Raw genomic sequence first — 15,916 nt, 5'->3', positions numbered from 1 at the left:
GTGTGTGTGTAGTTAAGTGGGGTATCTGGAGTGTGTGACATGTTGTTGTGCCAGTCCAACAGTAGTTCTATACATAGTGAGTGTTTGTAAGATAGAGCATTTGTTTATGTGTTTACTGCTGATATATGTGTGTATCACTCACTTGTAGAGGTCTGGCTGGGGTTGTTCGCATTCTATCGTAGCGTGCAGTGTGTCCACCTCCTCTGCTGTGTTGAATGCCTTTGTGTCCTGAACTGCATAATAGGTCTTTATATAGAGAGGAGAGCACAAGAGAAACCTAGTAGGCATTCCAAGGTCAAAAACTTCTCTTCCCTCTCCCATCTAATAAGAATTGCTGTCAGTGTGCTATATAGTCCGGCCAAGACATTTCAGTCACAATGTAACAGTTTAGAATAAACCCCTAATGTTAGGTTTTAGGAATAATAACAGTAATATTTGCCTTGCTATAAAATGACCAATCACCTTATGGCTGGACTCTCCATCTAAGCTGGCTGTTGTGACAAAACATGTTCCATCTTCTCTACTGGTGGAGAGCAGTATGAGGTCACATGGAAACGTCTCATCCTCCTTCACCTGGACAATATCACCCACCTGAAAGGTTGAAAGACAAGAAAGGGTCAAATTCAACATTTACAGTAACAGTTTGAATCAAATAACAACCTGAAGAAACCAAAAGTGAGAATATTTTATATTGTGTTGTAGTTTTATAAGTAGGAAAAAGTTTGTTAAAATCTCTCTTGGTTTATACTTATAGGTGAAGAGTATAATTTGTGTGTCACTAGCAACATCATACCAACTGCAAAACTTATGACTGATTCCAAACAGTCTCCAACAGCCATTGTTTGGACAAAACCAGCAATCCTGCACCAAACTCACACCACTGGTTGAGCAAATGTTGCTACCTCAGGACACTGAAACAAACTGCAATTCCATTTGTTACCACTAGTGGTGCAGAAAATACACACTGTGACTTTAAAGCAGCACTATGCAACTTTTCTGTGTTCAAAATTTGCAAAATGTATATAATGAGCGAGTACATAATGAATTAATCTTCCAAACCGCCTTTTTGTCTTATCCCGAATCACTACGGTACACTTATAATAAGTGCTTATATTCGGACTATTGTAGCCTATTCGGGTCGTCACCGCTGCGGAGTAACACATACCTGCGTGAATCGCCATAGACATAAACTTGGAGAAGTAGCTCCAGTTAGAATGTTCTTCCGCGGGATGCGTACAGTTCTGTTTATTAACCGCTAGAGCGCCAAAAGTTACATAGTGTTGCTTTAAGAACGGGTCATCAAGTGTTCATCTTTTCTTGGTCATCTTGTGTTATGAATATCTAAATATACTTCTGAACTGACCTAAATACAGATTAATAATGATTATAATGATTTCAGTATGTAAAAAAATCATATTCATGAATCTAAAAAAATGAAAATCCTGATCCTGGTAGTTGTTCCCACTGGCCTGTCTGCATGTGCTGTGTAACGGATTACACATGCTGACCGGATTATCAGTATGAAAAGCTGTAATGGTAAGTATTCAAGCACATTCTCTCTTTATCATCACAGCTTCCAGTGTTTTTCACTGTGCTTTTCAAGTTTTATATACAATTTTATATTCTATATTGAAAGAGAGTGAGAGAGCAATAGTTTCACAATTAAATAACAAAAGATTCCCAGTGCATTGTGGGTTACGTGGGTACACTGTCATTCTGCTTGTTGACATGCCAACATTCTGTTTCCAAACAGCAAGCTGGCTGTGTAAGCAGAAAGCTGGTTAGTAGAGCGAAACTTTGATTTATTTCTCTGAGAATAATAACAAAAAAAAAACAAATTTTCAGAGCTGAAGTTTGTATTTTTTAGCATTAAAATATTTTCATATGCCAGGTTAATTTGCATAGATATTAAGCCATTTATAAGTTGATTTCACAAAAATACAAACACTGTGGGACTTTCAAAACACTGCTATTCATTTAAGTGTCATGAGCAGCCCAACCAATGGTATAAGTTTGTTTCACCAATGGAAAACAAAGAGAACTGTTCAGGGAAACCTGTTTGAAAACAGTCGTGTTTTTCAAATCCATGTGGTGGTGCTAATGGCACAATTCACTAATCTATATGGTGTGAGCCCCAGATTTTATACTCATTCTATGTGCTCACGCACCCGTAGCTTTTGACTCTGTTTGCGTACGACTTTGCCATGCTGGGTGACGTGGACTGGACACTGGTTTACAGCGTTGTCCGCTTTGTGCCTGATCCAGTCCTCATAGCCCTGCAGAGATTTAGAGGTACAAGCAGAGAGACCAGTGAAGGAGTGACTTAATAATGACACCTATTAGAGAGGAAAGTTAGGGGTCTTTTCTCACCTGTTTAATGGCTGTGACAGTGATGACAAAGAAAAGAGGCAGACCGCTGGTCATAGGACTGGTAGGTGTGTCAATGATCAGCTACAGAGAAAGATGGTGAGAGGGAAATATCACACATCATGCTGTCACAGAAAGGTCAGCTCATGCTAATAGGACAATTTCCATAAGAGACACCATCACAAACCTGCACTAGAAAGATGATCAGAAAATAGAAATTGGCGATTCTTCTGAACTGCTCAAAGAGATTCTTCGGTATAAAATTCCAGAAAGTATACTGTGGAGAAAAAGAGATAAGTTTAACAAAACAAAACTTTATCTTTAAAACAAGCAAAAATGGGTCAATGTTTTAAGAAAAATAAATGTAATTTAATATACATTTTCTAATGCAAATACAGCTATTATCTAAAATATTTAACATATTAAACTTTATATATATATATAAATTGGAATACAAAAAGGGCCAGCCATGGTGATATAAAACCACCTAACCATATGTCCTGATCATGTTTTATGAGTTTATTTTGCGATAATGATCGGCTCACTGTACATCATCCCTTATGTATTGTTTTTGGTTCAGATAACTGTTTGGCCATTGAGCACATCTGACCTTTGAGGAGACGATTCTGTTGTCAGGAAATCTCTGTGGAATGTACGCTTCTGTTCCTGGTGGAGGCTCTTTATGTCCAATATAAATGGTCCTGCTGTCCACCCAGCTCTCCTCTCCTGTACACTGAAACAAAGAGACAGAGAGAGTGTATTATTCATTTATTCATAGATATTCATGCATCATCCATCCAATGTGACTGCTTCCTGTTTGAGAACACACTCGTTAATCAGTACTGACACGGTCGGCAGGCCTGCCTCGAGTTCACAGGTCAGATCCACTCACTGGAGAAAACAGGTGCACAAATGAGGAACCAGCTTTGAGCTACAACTATAGAGTTTGCTCTGATGAGAAAGAGAGCAGATGCAGAACTTATGGTTCCTGTCATGCTTGATTTGAGGCAGAGGAACATAGTTTCATAACAAAGAACGAGAGAGAAAGACAGAGAGAGCTGCTAAGGTGCTAAGGTGGTTGCTAGGTGGTAGTCTAGTCTCTAGATATGACTTGACCCATTTTATCACCCACCAGGCAAAAATTATAAAACTGCATGATATACTATATTATTCATCTACATTTAATGTTACACTTTTAAAGGAACAGTTGACCCAAAAATGAAAGTTCAGTCATCATTTACTCACCCTCTTGTTGTTCTAAACCAAGGTTGTTATCTTTAATTAAACTAAAACTAATAAAAAAAATTTTGTTGTAATAAAGCTGAAACAAAATATATTATAAATATTAGATTAAAAACTTAAAACTCAACATTAGGGCTGGGTATCGATTCACCCCAGCCCTACTCAACATACATTACAAATGTCGCTCTGGCAACTAAAAATAAGTTGAAGCACTAAAAATTACTAAATGGAAATAAATAAAAACTAAAACTTAAAAATAATTGAACCTAATTTGTAATATTTAAAAATGAAATAAAAATGACAAAAGCCCATAACAAAATGTGAAACCTGAAAATATAAGAATAAAAGCTATTTCCACTAATAAAAATTATTATATATATTTATGTAACACTAAAATAACACCGTTTCAAACCTGTATGACCTTTTTTCTCTGAATTGAAACAACACTAGACTGTATTACAGGTTTGGAATGACATTAGGCTGAGTAAATGATGACAGTTTTTATTTTTCTGTGAACTATCCCTTTAATACCTACAATAGGGGTTAATATGAGAAATACTATAATAGTGATGATGCCCACTGCTACTGCCTTTTGCATTCATTTCCCGTACTACATTAAGTAAAAGCAAAAAGCAGAAAACTATGTGGCAATAAAACCAACAGCGTGAAATATTCATCCTAGCAGGTTTGCACATATCTTAATTTCCCTCTTCATTTTTCGTTACTAATACTTCACTCAACATGTGGTATTCTGAAGCATCTGCTCTTGCTACTGCTGGTGACTTCACGCCAGCTTTAATAGGTTTGGATTATGCAAGGAAAGCTGATCTTAGATCAGGGTAAAGGGAGTCACCTAACACCATGTGTCTTTACATTCCAGCATTACAAGTAACCTTTCTGCAACCGCAGCGAGTGTCAACGACCGTGACGGCATTGGCTGCTGTATGGCTCCGCCTTTCCCTCTCCGTCAGGGCTGGATTAAATCCGGGCCGAGCCTCTTAAGCGCTTACGTAAAATGAGAAATATGAGCTATTACCCCTTCAAAGAATGTCTGTATCTAGCACTGCATGCAACAGGACATGCATGCGGATATCTTTCATATAAAGGACATTGAGAACATGTTGAATGTTCTTGTATTTGGCATTAAGTGTTTAGGTTTTGGCAGGAATTTAAACACATATGAGGTCTTGGTCAACTGTTGACAACATCAATTAAGATATACAAATTAAATCCAAGACTTACGTCATGGACCACAGCAAAGTCAAAATCTCTGCATCACCTTGTTCATCATGGAAAATCCTAAAATACCCACAGGAAATCAATCTGAAGTTTCTCTTTGTGACTCGTGCATCTCTATGCCTCTGTGTGTCTGTGTATGTGTGTGATTTTGACCTTGCAGAGAGCTCAGACACCATCCACCCTACACAAATTACTCAAAATGTCTTTCAGCTACCCTAAAATGATAACATGCATTCAACAGAAAACAAATTCAAGGATAAAACGCACAAAACACTTTCACACACACACACAAAAAACAAAAAAATCAAAGAAAACAATATATTATGCTTTCAACAGAAAAGGAAGCATAGTTTAGAGAATAATTAGATTTTTTAATAGTGACATTATTTTCATGACAATTAAGCACATTTTTACATCATTATTTTATTATTAATATAATAATATTTAATAGTATTCATAAAGTATTTATAAAAATACTTATAAAATAAAATACTCACATACATATCATATATACAGTATTAAAAAAATCCAATTTGAACACGATTCCCACTACTCACACTGAGAATAATGGGAATTACAAATAAAAAAAGGAAAAAAATTCCAGATTATAGCAGCTATGGTCATGTTGATTCAGAAAGTTTGCTTAATTTTCAAGAAAAAATTACAATGTAAATAAATCCTAAAAAGGCAATATTTTAGCATTTTTTTAAATACAAAACAATGTATTTCTTCTAAATATAATGCATTTTTATTCTATTTTAAATGGGGTTATTAAAATGAGCAATTAAAATTAGTCAATAATAATTCTAGTAATGTGACACCTTCAGTGTCACATTCAGAGAGAAAATTCCACTATAAACAGGCTTAAACCACAAAGAAGTCTTCTGATTTCCTCTCACTCTCTATGTTTTCTCTGTGTTAGAAAGTTGGCTTTAAGCAGACGGCACTGAGCAGCTGGTCAAAGGCTCAGTGAACCCTGAGCCCCATAATCCCACCTAATCCACTGCACTAAAACACACACACACACTCACACAGACAGTACAACACACACAATGAATGAGCCTGTTCTGTGTTCTTCTAGGCACCTGATGGGTCTGGGATGACCCAACATCCACCAACACTAGTTAGCTAACACTGAAAACAAACAGTTTAATCTTGGATGAATCATGGTATATTTACTGTTAAAGGAACAGTTTACACTTTATCTAGTGCTTATTTACTCACCCTCATGTTGTTCTAAACTTATATGCTGGCATTTTTTTTTTTCATTAAACACAAAAGAAGATATTTCACGCTTCTATTACATAGAAAAAATAACAGCATGTAAATTCAGAATGACATGAGGGCAAGTAAATGATGACAAATGTTATTTTAGGGTGAACTATTCGCTTGAACTAAGATGGCCTGTTCTGAATAATAAGAGAAATCAGAGCAAATTTACTGCTTAAGCTCTCATGAAAACCAAGGACACAAGCTCATCATAATGGAAAAGCAAACAGTCACACAGGAATGAGAGGTGGCAGTAGTCTGGTCACTAGTCAAAGGGATTATATCACGGTCGACTCGTGCCTGAGCTCCCGAGGAGCAGCTCAAGTTACCCTACCACACACACACACACACACACACACACACATACACACACACACAAACACACAGCTGAAAATTCCTCCAGCCGATGCTGATCAGTTCTGATCCAGGAACAGCTATGCCTGTCATACTTCAGGATATACATTAAGTGGCAAAAACTGATCCTAGATCAGCACTTTCCACACCACCACAGGTCATACAGACTGCAACGTAATGCTCTCCATGACGACATTTTCCAGTCGTGACCTTACTAGCTAATGACAGTTTGATATTTTGCTATCAAACCAGAAGCAGCAGGCAGTATATGGAGGTAAGAAGGCACATCCAAATATATGGAGGTAAGAAGGCATATTCAAACCAGGCAGGATGGATATCCTTCGTTTTCCATGATATCCTACAGTCCTGTGTTTTAAATTATGTCATAAATGTGCATTTATTCTCAGAAATAAACATTTAAGATATTAAATATTTGCTTTACTCTAAAAAAAAAAAAGAATTCTAGATCATCAAATTCTTATGATATATTAGAAGTCTAACACTTTACTCAGAGATACTTAGCACTTACTAGTGCTAAATAAATAATAATAATAATGAATAATAATAATAATAATGACAAAGTATTGTACTGCCTATAATTTATGCTGATTTAAAATATGTACATATATTATTTATTTCATTACTTTTATATTATTTATATTACTTGGCATATATAAACAAAAGAATGTCTAATATTGTATAGTGAGTCAATTAGTATATGCAACTTCAGGTAAACATGTAGTGCCAATTGCATACATTTTCAATTTGAGTATGTATGGGTAAGAGGCAGTTCAGGGCATCACTGAAGTTACATGGCTAAAATGAGCTCTGCATGATTCCTGTAACTTAATGCAGTGCTGCCTGACAGACTGTCGCATGTAAAACATGATATCTATAAACAAGTTAAGTAGTTATAATCGAATAGAGGCATATAAAGTGAAAACTCAAGCTGTCATCAGCTTACATGTAGGTAATTGTATAATGACTCTCAATTAAGAGCGTGACAGTGGGGTCACATGCCTGAGAAGAGGAAGATGTGGACATAAGATGGGAAATGCAGAAACTCAGAAGGAAGAGTGCAACAAAAGCATGTGCAAGTGTGTACTTGTTTGCTATATACCAAAAAAAATTTATTTGATCATTAGTAATGTAATTAATTTACATCTATACATTACTTGATCAGGACAAAAAAAGTCATGTCATTGACTGCTTATTTTCAGAACAATACATCTTATTTTAATGCAAAATCAGCCTGACCAATCTACTGGACTGACTGTAACTGAAAAGTGAAGTGGAGCTGAATCTGAATCAGTCAGGTGGCTGTTCACACCTCTCTGATCTGGATCTGGATTGTGTGTGCTCATTATTAGGGCCCAAGCCAGAAAGGCGCAGGGCCCTATTGATCCCTTAACCCTTTAATTGCCGTATCCCTTAAAACCAGACTGCCAGACGGTTACTGTAAATGCATGTGCCCACTGTGCACCGTTCTCCTGATGCCTCCGGGGTGGCGTTTGCACTGACGGCTTGGGCCCGCCATTGCTGCTTGCAGCTATATTTCACCCTTGTTCTCTTGATCTCTCCGTATCAGCGTTTCCGTGACCCCTGCTCAACCTGAGTAATGGGTGAAACCAGTAAACCCTGGCCTCCTGCCCAAGTATCTCTGTCTGTGCTATTGTTTGGTCACATGGGTGTCGGCTTTCCATCCAAAAGTCCTGTTGTTTCAGTACAACTCATGAGAAAAATAAAACTGAAGAAACAAAATGAGAACAGAGAAGGGGGGACTCCCCTGAGCAAAAATAAACAATAGCTGTTTACAAGAAGAAAATGTACTATCAACAGAAGAAAAATATAAGTGTTTAAGGACATTTTCTATTTTTCAGAGATAATTGGAGCCTTGAGGGTTTTAAAAGGACAAACATCCACTGACTTTCTGTTCTAAACAAAGTGGGACAACATTTGTTTGCATTTCAAATAATATGTGGGAGGACTCTAATTTTGCCTCCTCCTCTCTCCCTCTTCCTTGCTTACTCATTCTACATGAAGGCAACCTGTTGTCTTAACTGAATGCCTGAAATAAACACACACACACACACACTGTGCCTTGTAGCCATTTCACTCCACCCTACACACACACACACACTCAGCAACTTTCTATCACATCCACATACATAATCGCACACATCCGCTCCACACGGGGGGAAACATGCCCTTTCAGGAAAATAACAGCATAAAGACCTTTTCATTGATGTAACTGGCCGGTAAGAAGGAGGAAAACAGAGTGGTAAATGACTATAATTGCATGTTTAATGCTGTGCTGACTTTGAACTCAAAAGCTTTTTAATGCCAACCTGACAAAATCATCAGAACCACCAAATATCAAATATTATTCAAAATACTACTAGGTTACTCTCGCAGACTCATGAAAAGCCAGTCCATTTCGCATTTTATTTGATTTACACACAATTTTAAAGGGATAGTTCACTCAAAAATAAAGACTCTGTCATCATTTACTCATCATTTAACTTCATATCAATCCAAACTATTTCACTTTCTTTAGTGGAACACAAAAGAGATACATTACAATTCAAACGTTTGGGGTGGGAAAGATTTATTTATGTATGTGTATGAAAAAAGTCCCTTATGCTCATTATGGCTGCATTTATTTGATCAAAAATATAGCAAAAACAGTAATAATGTGAAATATTGTTACAATTTAAAATAACTGTTTTCTATTTTATAGGGATGCACCGATACCACTTTTTCCAGTACTCGCCCGATACCGATACTTTTATTTTTGGTACTTGCCGATACCGAGTACCGATACCAATATTTTCATTGCATTTGTAAATTTTTTAAATATTGGGTACAGAAACCAATAGAGTATGTATAATGTTAGTTACAGTCAAACCAAAATTTATTCAGACACCTTCAACATTTCTCACATTATCACAGTTTATTCGCTATAGTTTAGAAAATGGTAATAAAATATGACAAGAACTCTGTGTCAGAACAAATTCAGCTTGATAATGTCAGATAACTTTGATAGAAAGGTATGTAATGGATTACAATAAACCAAAAATGATTCATACAGCTGTCAATATTTACACAACTATCAATACTTTGTCGGGTTACCCTTAGCCTTAATGACAGCATATAGTCTCCTGGGCATGCTGTCAACCAGGTTCATGCAAACCTGAACTTCAATTTTTTTAACTTTCTGAACTCCTTCAATTTTTCTGAACTTTCTGAACTCCAGAAAGTCGTGTATGCTTAAGGGTAAAAATAAATGACGTTTATAGTGAATGCCCCTATAAATGGTCTTATATTTATGATTTAGTTTTAATCCAAATGATGCGTGCTAAGTGAGCGAACATCAATAAAGTTGTGCATCTGCGCCGCCGCGCGCTCAATCCACTCAGCGTGCTTTGCTTACCAGCTGGCGCAAATCAGCTATACAGGCATTAATACTGAATGTTTTATATTCATTGCATACATATACTTCGTAGGCATCTTTAATCTCTAATAACTCTATTCTGCTGTCTGTTGTCGGTGTTTCTTTGTCTGAATATGGCACTTATCACATGCTGTGTGGTATCGGCGTTTGGTATCGGGCCACTTAGACAAGAAGAGGACGTCTAAACATTTGTTGGCTATTGTTTGGCTTACGTGACATTAGGGCCGTGTAAATCTGAAATTGATGCCTACTAAAACAGACCTGTGTGCCATAAAGTAGCTCATTCAAAAACAGACTGAATTGTCCTCCTCAGACCGAAGGAAACACACTTTTTGTACAGTATAAATGTATAGTATAAAGTATAAATTATACAGCATAAATGTAAAAAATATATTATGGTAGACATTTTTTCTTAAAATGAATTTATAAATAGAACACTCGGCTGAAATAGCAGCACGGTTGACTGATGCTATTCTGTTTCCAGTGCAAGAGAAAGACTTCACCATTACCAGAAAACTCTGTACAGTTAGGTTGTGTGTAACCCAAAGCACAGCACTGTAAGCACTGAGATCTGTAATTCAAAGCATCTGTTGTGTCTTGTGTCGATGATGCAACTTGTCCTTCACATCAGCTATTTTAAAACAAAACAGATTAAACTGTCCCAGCGCTTCATACCAAACCTCAACCTTCAGCATGGCTTCATTTTTTCTTTATAAACTACAAATATTGTGATCTGGGTCAGTATGTCTGTGCAAGTCTTAATAATAAAGAAATATCTCAGCCAAGAAGGTATAATCCATTTACTTGCTGCATTTTGCATCAAAAATCTCAAAAACTGCCTAAAATATTCCTGGATCAGTTTTGCTTTCTAGTGATGTTGTTGTAAATACTTGAATACTTGACATTCTCAAAAAATTCTGCATTGAGGACACAGATTCTTCAAGCTAATGAATTTACACACAATTATAAAGGAACAGTTCACCTAGGGCTGGACGATATGGCCAAAATTTATATCACGATATATTTCTTAATTTCGGTCGATACGATATAATTCCGATATCGATATGAACACTATTTATCTGAAATAAAAATCTTTTGTGCTAATTTCTTTATATTATAGCCTATGTCTTTCATCTTATTTAACTATAATCATGATACCGTAACTGTCGTGTCTTGCTCACTTTCCCGCGTACAAGCGCGCATAAATAAGTGGGACTAATGAAATTCAATAATAATGGCGGAGCCTCAACATTGGATTTGCAGCATTGCGCATTCTAGCCATTGGCGCTGCAGCTGAAGTGAATGACAGCTTGGGAGCACTCCTTGCTCGCTTTCTGTAGCCTATATCATTTTATTTTTAAGATTTATTTTTAATGCTTCTGTAAATGACTAACGGCCGCATAGCCTATACACTGCAGAGTTTAAGGAGAGACAATGGCACTTAACAGTAAAGTCATATCTAAATATGTTCTTTTCATTTATGAAGAATTAAGTATGTAGTTTATGCACATTTGGGAACGTAATGATTACGAAAACGATTATTTATTTTTGATAATTATTATTTTATTTCAGTAAGTTTTGCGATAACTGTTGTTAGTTTCGTTTCGTTTTAGTTTTTCATTTATTTTTTTTTTTTTTTTTTTTTCAGTTTACGAAAATGTTTTTTGAAATATCGAAATATCGGAAATGTGTTTAAAAATCATATCACCGTTATTGAAAAAAATTATATCGCGATACATATTGATATTGAATTATTGTCCAGCCATAAGTTCACCCAAAAATGAAAAATCATTTACTCACCCTTATATCATTCCAAAGCTGTATGACTTTATTTCTTTTGTGGAACACAAAATAAGATACACTACCTTTCAAAAGTTTGGGGTCGGTAAGATGTTTCTGAAAGAAGTCACTCACCAAAGCTGCATTTAATCAAAAATAAAGTAAAATTGTTTATATCCATACAATAACAAATTCAATGGGGACCAAAAAACAATGGAGAAATGAACGCACATTGGAAAAATTATGATGGTGAGTAAACAAAGACTGAATTTTCAATTTATATCCCTTTAAGTGGGAAAAGGATATTATTTGGCTATTCGGTTTATGAAAAAAAAAAAGCATTTGAAAATCATAAAACATATAATGCAAAGTCTTGACGTAAATTCAATAATACAATAAAAGCACTGAGCTGTTGCAGTGCATTGCTGGTTAAAAGTTAACTGCTTAAAAGAGAGCAGTTACTGTCATTTTATGTTTATGTGGTATGGCAACAATATTTTATGAGTGGAATAAAAGCAGACAGCAGGTCTCCACAGTGCAGTCTGAATGTGTGGATTTTAACAACATGACTGAACATTCCATTATATGCTACTCTGACCAATGGAGTTATATAACCTAGAAAATCTGTCAGATTACATTCTCGCAAACATTTCAATTAATCAAAAAGCCACTACACCAATAGAGGGTGTTTATAACTGCTTAGAACACTAATAATATAGCAGGGAAAATATTAATGCATTCTTAAGTCTGATTAATGTGCATTAATGGATCTTTTCTTGCTTGCTTGCATTCAAGTAAATGCAAAATAAATGGATGTGTATTACAGACCTTCTTTTATACAGAAAGCAAGTCAGCAAATGTGTTTCCAAGCAACAATGCAGCAAACACTGTGGTATATGGTATATAAGATCCATAACATATAAAAAAGCAAGGCAAGCATCAAGAGAGACTAAAAGCTTAATATTCCTCTTGCATTTAAGGACAATAAAACCACAATATTTCATTGCCACTAAGTACTGTTAAAGAGGAGATCACTGAATGTGGTTCTGCCACTGATCTGATTTTAGCTTTCAAATATGTCTGGATTGAAGAGTGCATTACAGAGTTGTCTGTGTGTGATAACTTTAAACCTATTTATAATCCTGATCTGTTTAGTAAAATCAGTTATTGGATTGCTCAACAAGGATGTAATGGGTTTTTTATAGTGGTAAAAGTTCAGGGTTGGTATCCAGGGGGTGTCTGGTTCGAAATCCCTTAAGAATTGAACACTTATCCTAACCCCAGTTTGCACCAGTGGGACTGTCACTTAAGACAGTAATAATGTCTTCTGAATTAATACTCACTGGAAAGTATTCTACACAGAAGAAAACCACATAAAAGAATGTGTTTGTGCTGTTTTTTCCATTGGGCTCTATTATCATCTAAAGAATTATAAGCACATTTATGCCTGAATTCTTCTATCATGGGAAATTATTATATTAATGTATAAGTGGAAAAATCACACCTTCATAGTAACACTTGTGTATTGTGTGCTCTTATCTGTCCAATGAATATTGCATAAGAATTACACTTGTGTGAGTACTGATGTGAGTGAAAAAAGTCAATATATCCTTTTTTTATCTTGCATTATTATTGTCTTTGCCAACTAAGAGAACCAGCAATATAGTGTTTGTATCCATCTGTCTATATGTGTATATTTCTCTGCATGTAAGAATGCACAGAGGGAACTCCGATAGCTTCAATTACATAATAAAGAGAAAAATATGTTTTTAGCCTCTCTAAAGTAAAGTACAGTAAAGTAACATAAAGACAGAAGGATAGATAACATAATACATTATTCAATAATTGATATGAGTCAGGAGAAACACTGAATGGCACTATGGCAGATGTTCTCAACCTCAGGGTCACAGACGGATGCAGACGGGGTCATGGAGGATTTCTATGAATTCTATCTTAGTTATGGCAGAAATTTTAATTAGGGATGCATTGTAGCCGATACTGATAAGCTGATAATTATTTTCATATTATGACTGATAACCGATTAATGGCTGATTTTGTATTGATATAAATGTAAAAATAGGGAAAATTAAATAAAAATAATAGGATATACAATTAAATGTCCAATATCATTTAATAATTATAATAAATATTGTGCATCCCTACACTCTAAAAAAAAGATGGTTCTTTAAAGGTTCTTTACATGCAGTAATGGTTTTATTTAGAACCATAGCATTCTGAAGAACCCTTTCATGCTGAAATGGTTCTTTGTGTTAGAGTTTAGGGTTCTTTATTCCCACCCTTTTGTTTTTCAAATCTGTAACTGACAAAGCAGGGCTCCAGACTGCGACTAAAATATTAATTTGCGAGTGAAGTTTTTGCTGAGGTCGCCACTGGCGACTATATATATTTACATGTTATGATTTAAAAATTTGCATGTAATGCCTTTTTTCCTGATTGTTTTGAGATCGCATAATTTGCTATGTTCACATATTAAACTGAGACGATGCGCATCAAAGTTTTAGTGGAAAAACTAGTTTCAAACAGTCCTCATCAATGTTAAGAGTGTAGACCAAACTGTAAAATTTTTTCATTTAATTCACAAAATCCATCAAAGAAGTGAAGGGCTTTTGATTTTAGCATGAATACAGTAAACAAACACAAAACGTGTTTGAAGTGAAGTGAAATGCTTTTGTTGTGGCTCTTTTGATGGTATAGGTAGGATTCAGGTAAACTGTAGGAGGCTGTTCTTAAGTCAGCTCTTGTCCAAACCACAAAAAACCAAAGCTGCATGTATTTTATCTCACCCACTAATAAGCAAAGCGAGGATGAGTGAAATACAGCCGTTCTAACACAACCCACACACATCCTGGCTATCAATGCAGTGGTAGCTCTGGTAACATTTGCTAAACACTTGTGTATAATTCATGGATTGTCCACAAAGTAGCTGTGATAAGAGCTATCACCCTTGTCCAGTCAGCTCGTCCTTAAGGTTAACAACATTTTACATTACAAAAGGCATTTTAAATATAGTTTTTTGGGGAAGGCGGACAGGCCCATACAGGACTGAGATTAATAGGGTTGTCAACAGGCCAAACAATCAGCTCCTAGCCAAGAAACAGGGCAACAGAGAGAGAATGTGTGCGGTAAACAACTCCAGGATGCTAGTAAGATGCTATCGAAAAATATTACTCAAATAGTTACACAGTTTTTTAGTCTGTTGGTGATGTAGTATGATATTTTCACCTCCTCTCTACTAGGGCTGTGCGATATATATCGTCTGCGATAATATCGTAATTGTTGTTTTAACGATGTGCGATTTGACATTATTGAGTATATTACAAAAACCAAACAAAACACAACTACAGAGTGCACGCATACATGACGTGAAGAAGTCTAGTAGGTTAGACTAGTGCGCGTACACATTTAGAGTGCGTTCTTTCACTGCGTGATTCAGTCTATTAAAATGCATTTTGAATGAACACAAAATTCAAGATATGGGGACAGAAAATTATAATATATAAATATATATATATGAAGAGTTCATTTGCAAAAAACGATAAACGCCACTTAAAAAAAAAAAGTGTATTCAGGTCAGGTGACAAGGCTACTTTCACTTTGAAAAGACGTGCTATCTGAGAGGAGTTTCGTCCAAGCTGACTAAAAGTGATCGAGGATGGATCATTTCGACGAACTTGATGAACCTGTGATATCTTCTTCAGGGCGAAAAAGGAAAATAAAAGCTGAAACGTTTTCACGGAACCTTGCAAAAGCAGTGCGTTACAATGGTGAGGGAAAAGCGTCTAATCACTTCCATACAGTTTATGATCACAACAACAACAACGTTTGTCAGGCATCTACATTGTCACCTGAGGAGATGTTTAAAGTTTTAAGTTTAAAGATTAAACGAGTGTTTTTTTTAAACTCTAAAACATGAAATGTAGTGTTATCTGCTTTTGCCAAAAAAACGACGGTTGGAGTTATCTGCTTTTGCTATAAAACAAAAATTTAATATGTAAAAAAAAAAACACTTTCAATTAACTTTAATTTTGTAAATTACCTGTATTTGTTTAAGTTATTATTACTTAATCAAAACAACCCAACTGCAGTTTGATTGATATTACTTGGAATGCGCAATAAAAAAAACGTGATTATTTCTGAAGAAGAAAAAATAAAAATTATCGGAGTTATCGGTTTTTGCAAATGAACTCTTCA

The 15,916-nt window shown here is 35.6% G+C and overlaps 1 protein-coding gene across 7 annotated transcripts in view; it reads right to left on the bottom strand.

Moving 5' to 3' along the window:
- atp11a (ATPase phospholipid transporting 11A) overlaps window positions 1-15,916 on the bottom strand; it is a 69,571-nt gene that overhangs the window by 30,758 nt on the left and 22,897 nt on the right. For all 7 annotated transcript variants that reach the window (XR_001637416.1, XR_001637417.1, XM_016525525.1 and 4 more), the window contains exons 2-7: window positions 2,978-3,100; window positions 2,555-2,644; window positions 2,371-2,451; window positions 2,169-2,276; window positions 463-591; window positions 143-246 (exon numbers count right to left, since the gene is read on the bottom strand). Coding sequence is in view for 5 of the 7 variants with exons in the window: in XM_016525525.1 (XP_016381011.1) it covers window positions 143-246; window positions 463-591; window positions 2,169-2,276; window positions 2,371-2,451; window positions 2,555-2,644; window positions 2,978-3,100 (635 nt within the window). In the remaining 2 variants the exon portion in view is untranslated. The remainder of the gene's footprint in view (window positions 1-142; window positions 247-462; window positions 592-2,168; window positions 2,277-2,370; window positions 2,452-2,554; window positions 2,645-2,977; window positions 3,101-15,916) is intronic.

This window comes from Sinocyclocheilus rhinocerous, unplaced genomic scaffold, assembly GCF_001515625.1.
Source record: "Sinocyclocheilus rhinocerous isolate Xijiao unplaced genomic scaffold, SAMN03320098_v1.1 scaffold1334, whole genome shotgun sequence".
In the NCBI taxonomy this organism is placed as follows: domain Eukaryota; kingdom Metazoa; phylum Chordata; class Actinopteri; order Cypriniformes; family Cyprinidae; genus Sinocyclocheilus; species Sinocyclocheilus rhinocerous.
This window is presented reverse-complemented; position numbering and strand designations above follow the sequence as displayed.